Source organism: Chelonoidis abingdonii, chromosome 9 (assembly GCF_003597395.2).
Source record: "Chelonoidis abingdonii isolate Lonesome George chromosome 9, CheloAbing_2.0, whole genome shotgun sequence".
NCBI classification, from domain to species: domain Eukaryota; kingdom Metazoa; phylum Chordata; order Testudines; family Testudinidae; genus Chelonoidis; species Chelonoidis abingdonii.
Window position 1 is genome coordinate 49,983,419 of NC_133777.1, and position 20,224 is coordinate 50,003,642.

General features: G+C 40.1%; 1 protein-coding gene across 4 annotated transcripts in view; it reads left to right on the forward strand.

Annotated features, from left to right (window-relative positions):
- The window catches only part of SCAPER (S-phase cyclin A associated protein in the ER), a 357,916-nt gene that overhangs the window by 295,679 nt on the left and 42,013 nt on the right, over positions 1–20,224 (forward strand). For all 4 annotated transcript variants that reach the window (XM_075069526.1, XM_075069525.1, XM_075069528.1 and 1 more), the window contains one exon: positions 1,412–1,567. In XM_075069526.1, the coding sequence (XP_074925627.1) occupies positions 1,412–1,567 (156 nt within the window). The remainder of the gene's footprint in view (positions 1–1,411; positions 1,568–20,224) is intronic.

The window sequence follows — 20,224 nt, forward strand, 5'->3', positions numbered from 1 at the left end:
GCAGGGGCATATATACGGTGCCGCAAAGGCGCCACGCCAGGGGGCGCCTGCTGACCTGCCGGGTGTTGCTAGGGGAAAATTCTTCCGACGAACGTGCACGCGGCGCGCGCACACCTACTTGGAATGAATATGAGCAACACATCTCGAAGAACAACAGTTACAAAGGTGAGTAACCGTCTTTTCTTCTCTGTCAGAAGTATGATAGCTTACAACACATTGCATCAAGGTTGGGCAGTAAACTAAAAGGGAGATGGAAGGATCCTGGAAGTGCCAATACGAATGTAGAGATTTCCCTGGACTAAAAGGAAGAAAAACATTGGCCAGAAAATGTGTACCTTTGATAATAATTTATCATGATTAGCTTCAGTTCGTCTCCTGTTCATTCTTTTCCCCTCCTGCTGCTCAGAGATAGACAGCACTCAGCATTTTACACATCTAACTCATTGGTATTTGCCTGCCAATATTGGAGAGCATGTTTATGACCTGTATTGCAGATGAATTGCTTACTTTTCACAAATTTACCTGAACAGTCAATCTGAGTGTAACTAATAATCTTCAGTCTTTTTTTAATAAGATTTCAAATGGTCTTTTAATACTGCAATGAGATCCCTACTTTGTACACAATGTATTTTTACTCATAATTACTCATACTGTTTCCAATAGCTGTCTGTTGTGTAAACTTTGGCAAAAAGTCTGGTTTCTAGCCCTGCAACTCTTAGGGAGGGGCGTTAAGAGTGGGGTGATATAACTTGGGAGATGATCTGGGAATGGAGTTGAAGGAGGTAAGATAGCAGCAGCTGCAACCAGAAATGATGAGGTAGGAGATGATCACGGCCTGGACCAGAGTTTTAGCTACCACAATAAAAAAAAGTCATCTAACAGTAGAAAGCTGTTATCTAATTGTTATTTGTTAGTCATTTAATTGTTGCCTAGAATAAAAAATGCAATAGTCATTGCTGGTTTATGTTGTAATAAGATTGCATCTGGATAACATCATCTCATTCTTGTGTTATTGTGTTCTGGGAAGTTTTTTCTCTTCGTGTTAAAAAAAAATCATACTACTGCAAAAATACAGAGATTATTATAAGTCATTTAACTATGGCAAAATTCCACTGTCCTTCTAAGAGTATGGTAAAATAAACATATTCATTCATCTTACTTGTGAAAATATAATAGAAATTACCCTAAGATAGACAGATCTCTTAACAGAAATTTCTATAGCTATAGAGGGCCAAATCTAAAATTACTGCAACTTGAGCTACTTTATTTAACCTTTTATGTTTGTATAGTTGTGAATTCAAAACCTGCTCTTTATACAGGTTGACATTGATAATGATAATACTAAAAAAAAATTCATTGAAACTGGCAGAGTGCCATATCTTAATACAATGTTTTTTCCTTCCACTTATAGTTATGTGGTGAATATAGGATTGATAGACAAGTTATGCTGCTGTTTCCTCTCCGTCCAAGGTCCTGTTGACGACAATTCAAAAATAGCTACTTTTCTGCAAAATGCTACAGCAGTGTTACATGGAATGTGTCAGCTCTGTTTTGCTGTCAGTGGAAGGTAAGTGCTCTTGCTATTATCATATCTGATTTGCTCTTTCATCTTTTTTTTAAGCATCTGAAAAGCAGCAACCTTTGTGGCCACAAGTATATCCTTCTCATGTGGAACTGAACATTCTGGGTGAAGTTCTAGAATAGAATTGCTTTTAGTTTAACCAGGGTTGGTATAGATGCTGGTATCAAAAGTTCACTGTGTCCACATTTTGGCTGTACAACTATACTGAGTTACCTGCAACCAACCTAGTAGTAAGTAATTTATCAGAATTACAAACTTTATCTCCTTTACTCATCATCATAGAAAATGTTTTATCACTAGTAATTTTAAGCGATCAGTTCTGAGGATTTCAATATATGTTTTATTAGCAGTTAAATTCAGCTGTTAAGTAATTTATTTCTTGTATGGTCTAATTCAGTCTTTGTACTTTAAAATTCCACTTGCAAGAAGAGAGTGATTTTTTTTTTAATAGGAACTCATTCAGTGGAATTCATTCTGCAGGACAGAAGGGATTTTAAAGGTTCAGGATTGTACATGGCATCCTTCTGCAGAAACATTTGAATAATGAATTTTACTTGTAAAATAAATACATTGGCCACATAATAAATAAGCTAGATTTTAGGTTACACTTAAATCTTTATAAGGGGAGTGATGAAAGGAGCAAATGCTTGTTTTCCTTTATCATTGTAGAATATTTTTAAAACATTCTTGTTAACTAATGTCATGCAATTATTTTGTTAATAACACGGGGAAAAGTTAACCACTGAATGCAAACGTAGATAAGGAAAACGAGGAAAAGAAAACAACACTGGTGCAGGGGGAACTTAATTCCTGAAAGGGAAAAGTAACATTAGTCATGAAAAACAAACATGAGTCAGTAAAACACAAAATATGGAACAAAGCTCTAGGTGGCTGTAATTTCTGATAAGTAGGAGTTTCAGGACCAAGAAAAAAAGACTGTAACTACAAATATGAGTCCACAAAGACCATCCAGATTTAATGAAATTTGTCTTCTAGTCTCTTCCTGTGGGTTCCCAAGTTGTCATTTTGCACTTTCAACACAATATTGCCAAAAGTCAAATAGATACTAAAGAATCACCCTTCTCTTAGCAGAAAAATTATTCTAGCCACAAAAATAAGTGACATACTATTTGGAATTTCTAAAGCAGGGATATCTTTCCCAAAAAGAATTAGAAAATACTGTATCTCAGAATATGGGGAGCTGTTCAAGAAAATATGTAGCTTGTAGCAGGTGCAGAACATCAGGGCAGGTAAGCATTGGGCAACAAAATGGCAAATGAAATTTAATGTGGATAAATGTAAAGTAATGCACATTGGAAAAAATAACCCCAACTATAAATACAATATGATGGGGGCTAATTTAGCTACAACGAGCCAGGAAAAAGATCTTGGAGTCATCATGGATAGTTCTCTGAAGATGTCCACGCAGTGTTCAAAGTGCGGTCAAAAAAGCAAACAGGTATGTTAGGAATCATTAAAAAGGGATAGAGAATAAGGCTGAGAATATATTATTGCCCTTATATAAATCAATGGTACACCCACATCTCAAATACTGTATGCAGATGTGGTCTCCTCATCTCAAAAAATATATATGGCACTAGAAAAAGGTTCAGAAAGGGCAACTAAATGATAGGGATTTGAGAGGGTCCCATATAGAAAAAAAGATTAAAAAAGGAGGCCTGGGAGATCGCTTTCAAAAAGGGCTTTGGGGAAAAAGAGCGGAGGGGGACTAAGGGGGCAGTATTGATAGAGGTTATATAAAATCTGGTGATGTGGGAAGTCGATAAGGAAAAGTTTATTACTTATTCCCAAATACACATTAACTAGGGGCCCAAGTGAAATTAATAGGCAGCAGGTTTAAAACAAATAAGAGCGAAGTTCTTCTTCACACAGCGCACAGTCAACTTGGGAACTCCTTACTGAGGAGGTTGTGAGGCTAGGACCTATACAGTGTTTAAAAGGGAATGGATAATATCGGTGTTACAGTCCATAGATGGCTGTAGCCAGAGATGGTAAGGAATGGGTGCCCATAGCCTTGTGTGGTGTCAGAGGATGGAGATGGATGCAGGAAGACAGATCACTGATCATTGCTGTTAGGTTCACTCCTCTGGGGCACCTGGCATTGGCCGCTTTCGGTAGACAGGATACTGGGCTAGGTGGACCTTTTGTCTGACCCGGTACTGCCGTTCTTATGTTCTTAAGCACTACTTCCACAAACCCCAACATTTATGTGATTTTCGTATGATGACAATGCTGTTGATTATCCCAGAATGAACAGAGCATTTTCAATTGGCTAGAACTCACTTGAGCATAAAACGGAACGCAAAGAATGGGGTTTTAGATTTTTAACCACTGTCCTTGAGAGATCTCTTTGATCAAATGTTACATAGAGGCCTGTTGAAATGGTAGTTTAAATATAATATTTTTTTTCTTCACCCAGTCCACTCTCATTAAAGAAATTAATTAAGGATGTGATTCTGCCATGCTGGGTAATACCTAACTTCTCACGTAGGCTCATTGATTTCAGTAGGCTTCAAAGTAAGATCTGCTCAGCACAGATAAGAGAATAAAAGTGAGCCCTATATTTGTTGAGCTCTTAAACTTGGTACAGTACAATAACACAAATATACAATGCATGACCTACTGCCACAGAAGCAACCTCTGTGAGTAATTCACAAACACTGCTTAGATTCAGGGTAAGTGGTGACAGGACTTCAACAGCATAACCTACTCATTCTGTTTCTACTGGTTTTGATGCCAAAATACTGCTGTAAATACTGAAGTACCATCTTGGTAAACATGAATGAGCATGAACAAGAACACATTCCAGATCAGCACACATCAAAGTAGGATAATCTGTCTACATTAATTTCAGATTATTATTGGAAAAATGAATAAATACTACAAGTCCTATGACACTGGAGTGTTGAGAGATTTTGACAGTAGAGATGTTAATGTAAAAAAGCTCTTATAATTGGTGCAGGAGTGACATAAAAGAACTGTAACATGAAAGACAGAAGCTTCCATATAAAGACCACAATAATTATTCCCTCCCCAGTGCATGTAGTTAATTCCCACTACTGCTAATGGAAATTGTGTTTTTACCAAGGGAAGAATATATTTATTTATTAAACACAATAGGTCAAAAGACAAGACATGAATAGCTGAAGTAGTAGAAAAACCAGTGTGTGCCTTACACGCTGAAGAAATAAAGAGCAGTTCATCTAGGAAAATATATGACCTCTTAATGCAGCCAAGTTCAAGGGTATCTGTTATGATCTGCTGTGAAACTGTCGATTGCAGAAGTTTTATCTTCCCTGGAACTATTTTAACTTGCTAATAAGATTGCAGATATTTGGGGGAGAGCAGCCTATGTGGCTTCTACCCACAACAAGGACAGTTCAATATGTTGAAAGGCATGGTCTGTTGAAGTAAAAACTAGACTGAGCAAGGGACTCTGTCTTTCTAGTCTCAGCTCTGGCACTGACTCCCTCTGCAGTCTTCCTGAAGTCAATTAACCTTTCTGCCTTAGACTCTCCATCTGTAACATGAGAGTACTAAAACCTACTTTCCTACTTATCTACCAAACAAGAACATTTTGAAAAACCCAGACATTTACCCAGTTACCGGAATGCATACAAACCCTGCAGTGACTGAGGGCTTATTTGGACAATTGTTTCTTGAAACACCTTCTTAAATCTGATAGACAATGTAGAGGTCGCAGTCAAGCATATGAGTTCCAGTTCTACATCAGGAGCTTGGTGGCAACCCAATGATTCTCTTTCTCTCTTTTAAATAAAAATAAATCATGTCCCGCAGTATCTGACACTACTGCTGGTGGGACATCTAGACCTGATCAGTTGTGGGCAAGTTGTCACAACAGTGATGATAAATAGAGAAAAATCTTAAATAATTTAAGAATCTGAACAGGTGATGTTAGCTGAAATGTGTGATTCATATGCAGTAGAAGTTCAACTTTGGGACATAAGAACAAAGATTACAGATTGTATTCCCATGGTAGACATTGCACAGTTAGATACAATTAAGGACATTCTCACTAATTTAGTAACATAAATTTGAGTAGTCTTAATTTTATCACCATAAAAGTTTAGTTATTGAAATGAAGGATTCCATTCTGAATGTATGCTATAAACATCCATGATAATGAAAGAGGGAGTCTTTTTTCATTTATTGGCAGGGTTTTAAAAATGATTTAACTTTGAAATTGATCTTACCTTTCAAATGTTAATATTTTGATACTGGCTAATAAATGTTTGATTGATATTTTTTAATTTAAGTTTTGCAGTGGATGAGATATCATAGTTTCCAAAACATCCTGTGATATGTGTAAAAGATCAGCTGTTGAAAACATTAATAATCGTCTCAAATGTGAGTCTCTTTTCTGATAATTAGGTACTATGGCTTGATCTCTTACACTAGCTGTTCTCAACCAGGGGTCCAAAGCCCCTTGGAGATCTGTGAGTAGGTTTCAGGGGCTCTGCCAGGATTAGACTCACTGAGGGCCAGGGCAGAAAGCTAAAGCCTCACTGTCCAGAACCCTGCCAACTGGGCCGCAGGCTGAAGCCTGAGGAGCTTAGCTTCACAAAGTCCGCTGTGGTGTGGGGCCTTGGGCAATTGCCCTGCTTGCTACTCCCTAATGCCAGGCTGGCTTTTACATGCAGAAAAACAGTTGTTGTGGCACATGTGGGCTGTGGAGCTTTTGTAGCATGTTAGGGGGGCCGCAGAAAGAAAAAGGTTGAGGACCCCTGTCTTACACCAAAGAAATCAGTGGGAATGGGTTGGGAACTTCCTACCTGAGAGACTGCGGCTATCCTCATGTCATACTATAGGTACATCTACTCTACACTGCATGTTTTTTCAATGGTATGTAGAGTACATACACAAGTAGCCCTTGTAGCAAGGGTATAAATAGCAGTGCAAACAGTGAGGCATGGATTGGGCAAATATAATGCAGATATGCCTGAAGGGTGTGGATATGTACCCGTGTACATACCTTACACAGCTCTCTACTCACCCAAGCCATGCCTCCCCGTCTACACTGCTGTTTTTAGCTATGTAGTGTCCCATTGCTTCCCTGCAGCGGGAGCCTTTCCCTGCTGCAGGAAGAGACTTTGGCAGCAGTCAGTTGTGTACTTCAGGACCATGGAGCTTTGATCCTGTATCAGATCATGGGTCACTCGACCTGTCACTGTATACAAATGCAAAAAATGCTTAACCTTTCTATGAGATCTCTGTATTTAAAATATCTCACAATCAAGTAGCAGTGCCAAATATAATATAAAATAATCATATGAACAAGGATTATTGAAATCACATGCTAATTTTGAGCCGTAACTTAGTGTGTGGACTAAAACCATCATCATAATATTTGTAATGAGATCAAGCATGGAAAGGTTCCGATTAATACAATTTTTTTCCAGAAAGTTTTGACTATATCTAAGCAGGTTTTTATCATGACCATTACTATGCAACCTTATATAGCTATAACTATAGGATTCATAGTAGTAAACATTATTACAAATTCAGGGTTTTAAACTATTTTATTATATTTTAATATATGATACAGATACACATAATACTTGAATATATATATATATATATATATATATATATATATATATATATATATATATTATCGGTATTGGAGTCATTTTAGATTGGTTTGCACATTGTGCCAATGTGTACTTGTGTATGGTGTTGTTTTGCAGTATAAGAACCTAAATACAATATAATAGAGTATTTGATATTATTGTATGATTTGAAGGATACCTTCAAAGCCTGTGGACCCACTTGATGTTAAAATAACTAAAATCAGCTTTTACTTACGCTCTCAGGAGAAAATTGTGCATGTTGAAAGAGAAAGATAGGAGTAACTTTTTTAGGGCAAAATTCTGTCATCAGTCCACTAATCAAGTAGCAGAATGGTACTTCAGGAAGGTTTGCAGTGGTCCACAGAGTGCCAGCAAAGTCTCTTCCAGTTGTGGTACCATTTAAATTACTTAAATTACCAAGGAAGCTCCAGATTCAATTGTATATATTGTGTACCAGTGTCTGAGGCCAGACAGGATCTCTGAATGTAAATATGGACTGTCTGTTATGAGCTGCCTTTTGGACAGATGTTTTTTTCATACTCCTATTCATAGGCACTAACTTTTCCCAGCGCTGCTGGGTGCTCATCTCCAGCCATGCCTCGACTCCGGCCCTGCCCCGCCCCCACTCCAACCCATTCCCCAAAGTCCCCACCCCAATTCTGCCCCCTCCCTGCCTCTATTGGAATCCTTCCCCAAATCCCTGCCCCGGGCTGGCTCTTCCCGGAGCACGCTGTGTACCCCATCCTTCCCCCTCCGTCCCAGCGTTTGTTTCTCAGCGGCAGGTGCTGGGAGGAGAAGCGGGGACATGGCGCGCTCAGGGGAGGAGGTGGAGCAAAGGTGAGCAGGGGCAGGGGGGCAGGGATCTTTCAGTGGGTGCAAAGCACCCACCAATTTTTCCCAGTGGGTGCTCCAGTCCCGGAGCACCCACAAAGTCAGAGCCTATGCTCCTACTTCCATCCCAGATTTTGAAGCAATAGTTTTTTTTGCCCCTGCTATATTGAACAGTCCTACATAAAATATAGCAGTTTTGTTTTCTTGGTAAATCAGACATTGTGCATTGACACTATGTGATTTTAAGATCAGTTTATCTTATTCTTAGAAGTTGAAAAGCAACTATTGATCGATCCTTTCAATAGTTAATGGCTATAGTAATTTATAATTATAAAATACAAGATTTAATATATACTGGATGAAATTTTAAACCTAGGTGCCTAAAGTTAGGCACCTAAATCCATATTTAGGTGTATAAATAGAAGTGGTAAGTGCCTGAAGCTCCCTTTGTCTTCAGTGGGGTATGATAATGCTCAGCATTTTTGAAATATAGGCTATTTATAATTGGTGTCGAAAGATTTAGGAGCCTACCTCAAGGCATTTGAGATTTAAAATTTTGCTATTGTAATTATTATCTAGTAGTTAACCTTGCTTTCCTCATTGCTCCAGCTACCCTTAAGCAAAGTTGAAAGCCAAGTTAGTTTTAAAAACCTGAAACAAAAGCAATTATTAAATATTCTTCTTTTTACGGAGTAACAGCTTTATTTTTATATAAATCTGTTCTTGGGGAACCAAGCAGTGTGTCCCCCTCTTGGAGGGTTGAACAGTGTTCACTGATGGTGGCTCTGCTTCCCAATACTTATTGTAATTGTAGGAGTACAAGTGTATTTTTAGGCCTTGAATCCTGCACTGCCCAGGTGTGACATGTTGTGCATGTAAATACAAGACAGAAAATGGTGAAAAGGACAGGGAGCACAGGGAAACCTGATCCTCCGTTAATAACAACATTGCCGTGCTTCCTCAACTTATTCCTTCCTAGTAGCAGGAGTGAGGCCAAAGAAGGAAAACATGGAGCCAAGTTCTTCTTCAACACGCCAAGAATCACACTTATGTCTTTTTCTCTTCAGATGTGCCCATTCTTCACATGTTCCCTACCCCTTTTTTTAACCTGAGTATGTGTGAGTAAGATTGAGTACACAAGAAGTGTAGCTGTAGTCTGTGCAGAATACTATGGCTAATGCTTAAGCTCACTTGTCACCATCAGTAGCCTCTCCTTACATTCACACTGAAAATGTAACCTTTCACCATGCCATGCCATGCAGTGCATAAGGACTTGCAAGATCAAGACCTGTGTTAAAAATAAATGAAAAATCAACTAGCCAAAGACATACTTTTCTATGAACCCTGAATGAAGAACTATATGACTGATGCCAGGGCCGACACTATCATTTAGGCAGCCTAGGCAATCACCTAGGGCACCAGGATTATTCGGGGGGCGGCATTTTGCCGGGAGGTCGCCAGGCGGCTCCAGTTGACCTGCCGCAGTGGAGCCTGTGGAGGGTCCGCTGGTCCGCGGCTCCGGTGGAGCTGCCGAAGTCGTGCCTGCGGACGGTCGGCTGCTCGCGCAGCTCCGGTGGACCTCCCGCAGGCATGCCTGCTGCAGCTCCACCAGAGCCACAGATCAACAGACCCTCTGCAGGAATGACTGCGGCAGCTCCACCAAAGCCGTGGGATCAGTGCAGGGGGCGGCGAAATGGCCATGCGCCTAGGGGGCGAGAAGCCCTAGCGCCGGTCCTGACTGATGCAAAGGGGAGGAAGGAAGTTTGTCAGTTGTACTACATCATAAGGGCTAGTTTTATCCAAATCTTGTTCTCATTAAGGACTGTAAAATAAACTAACAATAACACAGCTCCAGTGATAAAACTTGGTTCTGCATAAGGAGAATATTGCAAATAAACTCTCAAATCATCAAGCTTCTTGGAGCATCAGTTTACAGAGTATATTTGCCATTGCTTGATGTGAGAACTATTTATAAGCTCCCTTGTTAGTGTAATGTGAAAATAAAGTATGACATCAATACAGAAGCTATGTTGTTGCTACTGAATGTTATCTCAAAACAGAACTGGACAGTGTGTAAATCCTTGTCAGTGGCTAATGAATCTAGACTGTGAATTACAAGCTATAACAGTGATATACAGAAATATACAGGGTTTTGTCCAGGAAAATAGCAAATGTCAGATCACAGAAATACAAGGGAAGTAGGCTGGTTTTTCTGTTTTATTACAGTAATTAAAATAATGCCTGTTTTGCTGCTGAATGCCAAATTGGATGAAAGCAGTTTGCTAGAGTACTGGTTGTCCTGCTCTCCATTGCCAAGACAGAGCAGATTCAGCACATACTGTAAACTACATGCAAGTAACTAACACTTACTTCGAAGTGAAGAAACTAAAAGGGTTCATTACTGTACATACCATACAATGAAGTGAGGCCTATATTAATTAGAGCAGGTATAAAAGCTTTATGTGTTTGTTTATTTATTTTTTCACCTCCTAATTTTTACAGTGTTGTTGAGCTGTAAATCCTAACATGAAAAGACAGGTTATGTCCTCACAGACTTTTTTGAAAGTTATCTCTTCATTTGACAACTGTTATTAACCGTGTGTATGTATGCAAACATTAAAGTGTATCCCCCACAAAGACTCATGATTGCTTTTTAGATCAGTACATATTTTTAAATATAAACAATTTTCTCTCATAAATAAAACCTTGCAGAAATTTTTCTTTTATACTGTTTGTGCTACAGAGCAACAATATTAATAGTATTGTTATATAAATGGTATATTCTCTAATAATAATTCCTATAATCGTGCTGTAGCTAAATTTCTCAGTATTGACAAATAATTTGTTTCAAGCGACACGTTAAGCTGTAAATGAGCTATCATGAGATTAGTATGAGCAGTATGCTGTATGAACATAATTAATATTTTTACATTACTACTTATTATTTTTATAAGCATCTCTCCCAGTAACCCAAATTTTGTGGCCATTCATGGATCCCTTTATGGCAGAGCTTGGACTCTAATGGGTACCAGATTTTCATAACAGTAGTGCAGACTCCCTGGCTTTTCTTAAATAAAAAAAAAAAACCACCCACCCACCATCTTAGGAGCTGTTGCTACAATTCAAATACTCACTTGTTTTTTCATGCTAATGATACCAAAGAGGTTTGCCCTTAATGATTATATTCTGTTAACCACACTTCCAGACCCATATAAGGAGTGAACCGCCTTTAAAGGAGCCATTCAAAGAGAATGGTACAAGACCAAAACCAGAGAGAGAAACAAGCAAAATAAAAGTGCCTTTTTCCACAAGTATGGGACTACTTGTAGAAAAAGGGGCTCTTCAGTGTGAGGAAGAAAATCTAAATCTGGCCCTTTCTATGGGAACTGACACATAGTTACCTACATTTTCATTTCTGAACTTCAACAGTTTTATTCAGAATTTTAATTTTAACTAGTTGTATAAGGAGTACTATGTTAAATTGTCAAAATTTGATATTGATGACTGGTACCATTGGTGCGAAAATTGTGGGTATTATAATTTTAGTGAGTAGGAAAGAAAAGATGCTGATGACTTACACAAATAACTCTTCCTCAGAGAGGCTGTGCTTGTTTGCAGAACCCTTATTTTCTGATGTTTCGTTGTTGTGTTTACTGACTTCAAACCTAAAATACCTATGGCAAAATTGTACATTCTGCCCATGTGCTTTTTAAAACTTTAATCTGTTGCTTGACAGTTACCACTGAGTTTGCCGTTCGACTTCTCAACATTTGAAACAGAATCAAAAGATTTTGAAAACCTCTTATATGTAAGAGATTCACTGTTTTACTAGGTTGAACAAAATCACTCAAAGCAACATATACAGAAGTTCATATTTTATTTTCCTTCATTGCATATACATTTTTTCACTTTAAAGCCCACAACTGGTATGAATAAGGTCTTTTACTTTTTTATTATAAACATTTAGGCTTAAAGTGATTATAACTGACAGTTAAAACCAACAGGAGCCAGTGGCCTGTTCATGTACAAATTATCTGTAATACAGGCAAAATCAAAAGTAAACTTTTCCAAGAGTTCCTTCAGTTCCACATTAGTTTTTTACAAGCCAAACACAGCAGACAGAGGGTTTTGTTTTTTTTTTCACAGTTATGTCCTGTGGTGTAGTTGCAAAATGTGCACTCTTCTTTATGAAAAAATAATGCTTGTGTTTTTGAACCACTTGTACATCTGATTTCTTTTAACATATATTTCTGATTCATTCACTGTTCCGTGGTAGTACAAAATTGCAAAAGAATTGTATCCAGCTAAATAAGCTTTATCATACGGATTTGTTTAGCACTATTAATGGGTTGGGAGATTAGAATAAGTTAACATTAACCTCAGGTAAACTGATCCATCTTTTCATTACAAATAGTTGCAAAAATTGCTCTGAGGTATTCAATATTAGGTTATATTTTGGGTGGTGAATAGTTTTCGGCTGATTATTCTTCCATTTTATATCACTGAAAACCCTAAGATTTATCATTAAAATTAATAAATGCTAATTGATGAAAGCAGGTATACTATACTTTGATATGCAGAGAAAGAGTGACTTGAGTATTTGAGTGACTTGAATGTTATGAGTAACTATAGAGTCTATTGCAGAATAACTAATTGGGCAACAAAAATAAAATTTTAAAGGCAAGGAGTGTTTAGTGAGCTCACTGACCTAGAAAGCAAAGTTTTAAAAGTCTTCATCTAGACAGTCTGTGTTAAATCATGCCTTTCCACGTGAAAGCCAGAAAAGGCCACAACCTTCCCCTCCATGGTGTGAGCAGAAGGCATGGCCATCTCAATCCAGGAGTGTTCCAAAAGCTGTTAGAATTAGCATTCCCTCCAGTTGGTTCCTCGTCTACACCTGGGATGGCCTCTTCCCCCACAAGGGCATGGAAGTTGTGGAGCAAAAATTTGCATAAGGTAATAATGCTCCAGATTTGAAATAGGATGATGCTACAGAGAGTAGCTCTGTCCTGACTTCATTCATGCACACTCACTCAAAAAACGCACAAAGAGCCCCAAAGCGAAGAGTTGATGAAGAAATATTCCACAATCCAAGATGTCATATTGGCTGGTCGAAGTACTGCCCTCCCCCAGACAACGTTTGACTCCTAATAGTAGGTTTTCTACTCCTTTTATCCTCTCCATGAGAAGAAATGGAGAGGATGTTCAACCTGGCAATTAGACTGAAATGTTTGTTTCATTTTTTTTATAGCAGATAACAAATCAGCATTTTCAACATTTTTTTTTCCACTGGCTGGTTAGTAAGGCTTTCAATATGATCCATTACATTTTGAAAGAATTCAACAGTGGTAGCTTTTTGAAACTGTTGCAGTTTGGTTTATGGAATGATTTCTTTAGTGGATACTTAGGACTCCCAGTTGGTTATTAAAGACAGTCAGTGTTAAACAAACACAGGCCCTGTTTTTGAACCTGTACAATAAACTCAGACACATTAGTCTGTGGTCAGGTCTGTGCAAGTGGCTGACCTCTAACTCTTATGGCTCTAATGGAAGTAGCTGAGTGCCGACTGACAATAGCAAACAGGAGTTTGTGTAACATCACAGATGATACCTGTAGGTAAACAGACGCAATTTGCTTCTTTTTGTTTTCAACTGCATTTCATCGGAAGAGCTAGTTATTTCCTTTCAAAGATTTTATGAGGTGATTGGTCAGCTTTGTGTGTACTTTGCATAAGATAGGTCAGCTATCTATGAGAAGGACTAGGGCACTAGTATCCTGGTGGTAAAAGGAAAAATATTTTGTAATTTAGGCCTATTTTCAATAACATCAGTCATGGGATGGGCTGCAAATAGAAGGGTATTAAAATAAGCTTTTTCCTCTTACAGCAATTTCAGAGAAAATTATTCTTGACACATATGACCTGATCAACTAAGGATCAGTGGTTCTTCTGAACAATCATCATGCAAATTTAAATACCTAAAAGATCATTTATCAAGTCATACCTCCAGCCCAAATCCTGCCTCCAGTTGCCAGAACAAGTAATTCAGCTGGACATTAGGGAATTCCAAGTGGGAGAGAACTCCTTGGAGGCCAGAGAGCAAGAGTAGAGCCACTTTGAAGCCGCTACTCCAACTTAAGGGCTGGAATAATATTGATGGCCCTAGCATCTCCCTCTGCTTCCCCCTTCCCTTTACCCCCAAGGAACAGAGAGTCTTACAAGCAGTGTGTCCCTGCCCAGTATCTACAGCATGATTTCTCTCAGCCACCCAAAGAACCCACACAGACGTTGTGTTTCTGCAGAAGATTCACCCCTCTGCTCTAGGTTCTAACATTTCCTCCACTAGAGAAGTACACTAATTCTTCTGTGATGGGATCCTTTATGACTCTGGAAGAGAGGGGGAGATTAAGACATAAGAAACTGGGCATTTTATTTAAAAATAGCTTGCAAGTCACATTGTGCAATGATATACTGCACACAGACCTATTCTTTTGAATACACTCCCAGAATTCCAAAATTATCACTGCTACAAAACAGTTGTGAATTGGAAAATAACTGTTGATATTGGCAGAAATTCCCCATGCAAGGTCAGCAACTACATTATTCTCCATCTTAGAATTTGATCCAATAGAAAATAAGCTTTAGGAATACTTTAGCTGTACAGCTGCAAACGCGAATTTCAGTACAGTAACCCTCTCTAACAGCTGCTGAATGTTACATTAAGAATTTTACATTTAGCCCCTTTCACAGCAGTAGAGGCTTAGACTTCTTCCTGTATAACCATCCGACTTAAGGGAATTAAATTGGAAACCTTACTGAGGATGCTAGTTGAGTCCCCTGATATGTTAATGTGGAAGCAAGTTCTTCTTCTTTGAGTAGTATCCCTAAGGGTGCTCCACCTCAGGTGCACATATATCTCTTGAGCCAGTGTCTGTTCAACCCTCGTGTATGCTGTATGCCTCCTTGTGGTGGACAACAAGGTTGTATGGGGTGCCCAGGCAAACCACTCTCTGTTTCTTCTCCACCACCTTGACCCAAGATGGAACACTAGTATGTTTACCTAGAGCAGGAGAGGGCAAACTTTTTGGCCTGAGGGCCACATCTGGGTATGGAAATTGTATGGCGGGCCATGAATGCTCACAAAATTGGGGTTTGGGGTGCGGGCTCTGTCTGAGGGTGCAGACTCTGCGGTGGGTCCAGAAATGAGGAGTTCAGTGTGCAGGAGGGAGCTGGGGTTGGGGTGTGGAGGGGGGGACTCCGGCTCGGGATGTGGGCTCTGGGCTGGGACTGGGATGAGGGTTTGGGGTGCAGGCGGGGGCTCTGGGCTGGGACCAAGGGGTTTGGAGAGCGGGAGGGGGATCAGGGCTGGGGCAAGGGGTTGGGGCATGGGAGGAGGTCAGGGGTGCAGGCTCTAGGTGGTGCTTTCCTCAAACAGCTTCCAGAAACAGTGGCATGTCCCCCCTCCTGCTCCTATGCGGTGGCGTGGCCAGGCAACTCTACACACCGCCCCATCCACAGGTGCCATCTCTGCAGCTCTCATTGGTCGTGGTTCCTGGCCAATGGGAGCTGCAGGGGCACCCCTTGGGGTGGGGGCAGTGTGTGGAGCTCCTTGGCTGCCCCTACATGTAGGAGCCAAAGGGGGGACGTGCCGCTTCTTCCAGGAGCTGCTTGGAGCCACAGTATGCACGAAGTAGGGCAAGCCCCTAACCTTACTCCCTGACTGGAATGCCAGAGTGGAGCTAGCCCCGGACCCTCGAGGGCTGGATTAAAATGTCTGAAGGGCTGGATGCAGACCCCGGGCCATAGTTTGCCCACCCCTGACCTAGAGCATACTTGGTCTTTCACTTTATCCCCTTTTTCGATCAAAGTTAGTTAGTTTAGGGTTGTTGTTAAGTTAGTATAGTTGACAGTTTAGATGGGAGGACTGATTTCCCTCTCTTTTGCCTTGGGAGACTAATCCTCTCCTGGTGGACTATGCCTGGCTTGCCAGGCTTCAAACATTGCCTGTCTTGCCCAGAGGCTATAGCAGTGAGCCAGATACTCCAAGTGTGTCCATTGCCTGGGGGAGAGAGGCCCACATCTCCCAGGGTGCACCTTTTGTTTAACCCTTAAGTGCAGGGCTAAGAAGAACAAGGAAATAAAGCTCAGACTGTTGGATGTGGAACCTGCAAACACCCTCTGAGCCAGGTCAGGAGATGACCCCCACACACACATCTGTCCCTGACAGATCTAGCACCCATCAATCTCAGGACAAGCTTCTCCTAAGAAAGGAAAGCCTTTAGAGCACTCTGGGAAGACTACCGAAAAGAGGAGCACAGACTGTATCTAAGGAGCCACCTCCAAAAAAGACCAGGTCCCCGTCAAGATCCTCGGTCTCCGGTAGGGATGTAAAAAGTTAACTGGTAAGCATTAGTCTTACCGGTTAACCTGACTTAACTGTTAACCGTGGGTCAGCTAGCCCCAGTAGCCCTGCGCCAAACCTGACAATGAGGGACCCCAGCCGTGCAGGCAGATTGCCCCAGCCGCACCGGCGGATCGGCCCCAGCCGCACTAGCTGGCAGGATCAGCCTCAGCTGCTTAATTTGGTAACCATTTAAAGGACATATTTTAATCCTTTAAACAGTTAACTTTTTAAACGGTATTTACATCCCTAGTCTCCCAGGGTACTGTTGAGGCCACAGTCTCTTCCTGCAGTACCGGCAGGCCCAGAAAGACCAGGAGCTCCAAGGAGAGGAAGCACAACTCCAGTAGGATGCCCATGCCCTCCACTAGTAAGGAGAGCAAGCACAAGCTACCATCTTGCTCATCAGCATTGAAGCGTCTCGTTCAGCCATTGGTATCATTGTGCGCCTGAACCCAATCATCAGTACCAATGCAAGCAGCTCAGCCGGGGAAGCTGTACAAGTGGTACCCTTGGTACAGAGAAAGCATCGGCACTTGACAAAGCCTGTGGTATGCTCATTGTTACTGGTATCATTGATTACAGTCATGGCAACCTCAGCTACAGTGTGTGTACCGGGGGTCTTTTTGGTACTGTTTGCAGTGTCTACAGAGCAATGTTTAAAATTATTTTAAAATGTTTATAAATGTAAGTTCAAAAGGTACTAACTTGAGGCATAGATGGGGAAAATGTGAAATGGGGGCAGGATGTGTGGAGAAGGGGGTAGTGGACAGGGAGGGACATGGATTGGCTGGAAACTGACTGTCATGGAACCATGCTGTTTGGCTTGAATGAGTTCTCTTGGGGAGGAGTGAAGAGGAGATGTATGGGACTGGGAGAGGAGGTACACTGGCCAGGCCATGCAAGAGGGAATAAAGGAGAGATCCAGGGGACTAGGAAGCATGGAAGGGGTGAAGGGAAATAGAGGAAATATGTAGGGTGAGTGCAGGGACACGAGAAGGGAACACATAGAATGGGCCGGGGGGAGGACACACAGAAAGAATAAGAGTAAGGGATGGGGCCAGATCCTGTGTTGACCTACACTTTGTTTTGTTATTTATACCAGGGCAACATAGATGCTAAATGCTACTAAATCAGAAGGGTGACAGTTTACCCTTTGCGTTCATTTTGTGCTGTTTTAAATGAAGAATCTAGGTCAGTATCTTTTATTCATGTTAAATTTTAAAACATGCAACATTTGCTAGATTTTAATTACTTGAAGTTTTGAACATGGAAAAAAAAACTCCCCCACTGTGACGTTGCACTCTATATGATTTCATGAAAATATGCTCATGAGTCTAAATATAATGTAACTGGAATATGGTTTATGCAAAAGGTCTCTTGTAAGGAGTCATTACAAAGCTTATAGTCTACTGAATGTGGTCATCCTATCATATAAATGTACCACTCTTGTATCTGAAACTAGAAATATGAAATATAACTCTGAGGTCCTATTATAGTTATTCAAAGTGTGGAGCATTAATGGTGGTTTGGAATCTTGATGGCTCCCATTAACCAGGACAATTGACTGTAGGTGGCTCTGTTTTACTTGTAAGTCTTCCTGTATACCTGTGTGCTGGCAAGTGGGTAATGAAGTCTTACAGTGACATGTGATCATGTCACCTGAACTGGAATCCATCTTTAATCTGATGTTTTTCCATTGAGAAGGAAGGGTTGGGAACCCAGAGAGGGACAAAGGATTCCTGCCTTATGTAAAAGATATGTAATTGGGTGGAACAGAACAAAGGGGATAGCAATCATGAGAAATCCCCTAGCTACCACCTGAGCTGGAACAAGGGCTGTACCAGGGAAAGAATTGTGCCCAGACTAGGAAGCCATCCAGTCTGTGATAGAAGCTTATTTAAACATCTGAGGGTGAGGTTTTATCTGTATTCAGTTTTCTTACTGTATTAGACATAGGCTTGTGTGTTTTATTTTATTTTGCTTAGTAGTATTTTGTTCTGTCTCATATTACTTGGAACCACTTAAATCCTACTTTCTGTATTTAATAAAATCACTTTTTACTTATTAATTAACCTAGAGTATGTATTAATACCTGCGGAAGCAAACAGCTGTGCATATCTCTCTATCAGTGTTATAGAGGGCGAACAATTCATGAGTTTATCCTGTGTAAGCTTTATACAGGGTAAAACGGATTTAAATGGGGTTTGGACCCCATTGGGAGTTGGGCATCTGATTGTTGAAGACAGGAACACTTCTTAAGTTGCTTTCAGTTAGGTCTGCAGCTTTGGGGCACATGGTTCAGACCCTGGGTCTGTGTTGGAGCAGACTGGCATGTCTGTTCAACAAGACAGGGTACTGGAGTCCCAAGCTGGCAGGGAAAACGGGCAGAAGTAGTCTTGGCACATCAGTTGGCAGCTCCAAGGGGGTTTCTGTGATCCAACCTGTCACATCCACCATTCCCTTCCACTGTCCACTCCCCCATATCTCACCCAGGTATAACTGCCCAGTCACTCATACTCTTGGGACTTGCTCAAGTATGCAAAGTGGAGAGGAGCGCCACTTTGGTGTGCATCATAAGATCTGGTAGAAGAGATCCCTCCAGTGGACCTCCCACACCAACCTGATTTAAACCTTTGGTGCTTGTTCACAGCCCAAAATTATCACTAAAACAATGTGTTTCAGTCGAATCCAGCTAACGTCAGACATTATACTTTCTACACAAAAATTTGACATCTTTAAAAATAACTCAAACATTAGAATATCTGGAAACAAACATGCAGGGGATCCAACTAGTTACGCCCACCTCCCAGCCCTATAATCTATCATCACTCACTATCACTTCACCTGACTTCTACTGTCCACCCAAACCTAGCATTGCCCTGTAAAATGTGTGAAAATATATGCCAAGGTCAAAATAACAAACTACTAGAAACTAAAACCTATTTCTTATTCAAAAGCTCCATTTCCAGTATATTATATTATAGCCATGTAATATATACTGTATCCAGTATGTATATATATAGCACTGATTTATACTCCAGCCATGCAGAATATGCATTTTATTATGGATATGCTTAAAGGGACATTATCAAAGTTAGTACATCCTAATTTTAACTTACCTGTAAAGCTGATTGTTATAGCTGGGTATATGCCACTTACTGCAGCTCAGTTGCTTTCTCTTTCTATTTATTCATCATATTCCTATGCACCTTACATATTCTAAGAAAATCTCGCCAGGATTGGCTAATAAAAGTAAAAATAGCATTAGCTAATTGACTGGCTCCCCAGAAGGCAATTTATAATGAACTCCTCTATAGGGAAATAACTTCGTGGGGCACTGTTTCTTGATGTCTGGGACCCCGGCTAAGTGTTAATTGTTTGTTCGTTTTCAATAGTTTAATGTATATCAGTCATAGAAGGGTAGATATAAAAATATATATAACTACTAAGATGGATTAATCAGGTATGTTAAATACATATTCTTAAAATCTTAATTAGCATCCTTTATAATTGACATAACAAATTATCATAAGAAACAATCCTACTTCTAAAACCATAATCATACCCCATATGTTTTCCAGACATGATAAATTGTCTTTGCCAGAGAATCACCGTGATTTATTTCTGCTTAATAATACAAAATTTGACCCACAATTTCTTCAGTTACAAGCTCTGCTTTATTATGTTGTCTTGAGTTTGTGCTGTTAATTACATCCACATCTTAAGATAAGTTTAGTAGAAAAATGAGTAGCAAGTGAAATCCATCTATTAAGATTAAATACAGTTCCATTAATAAG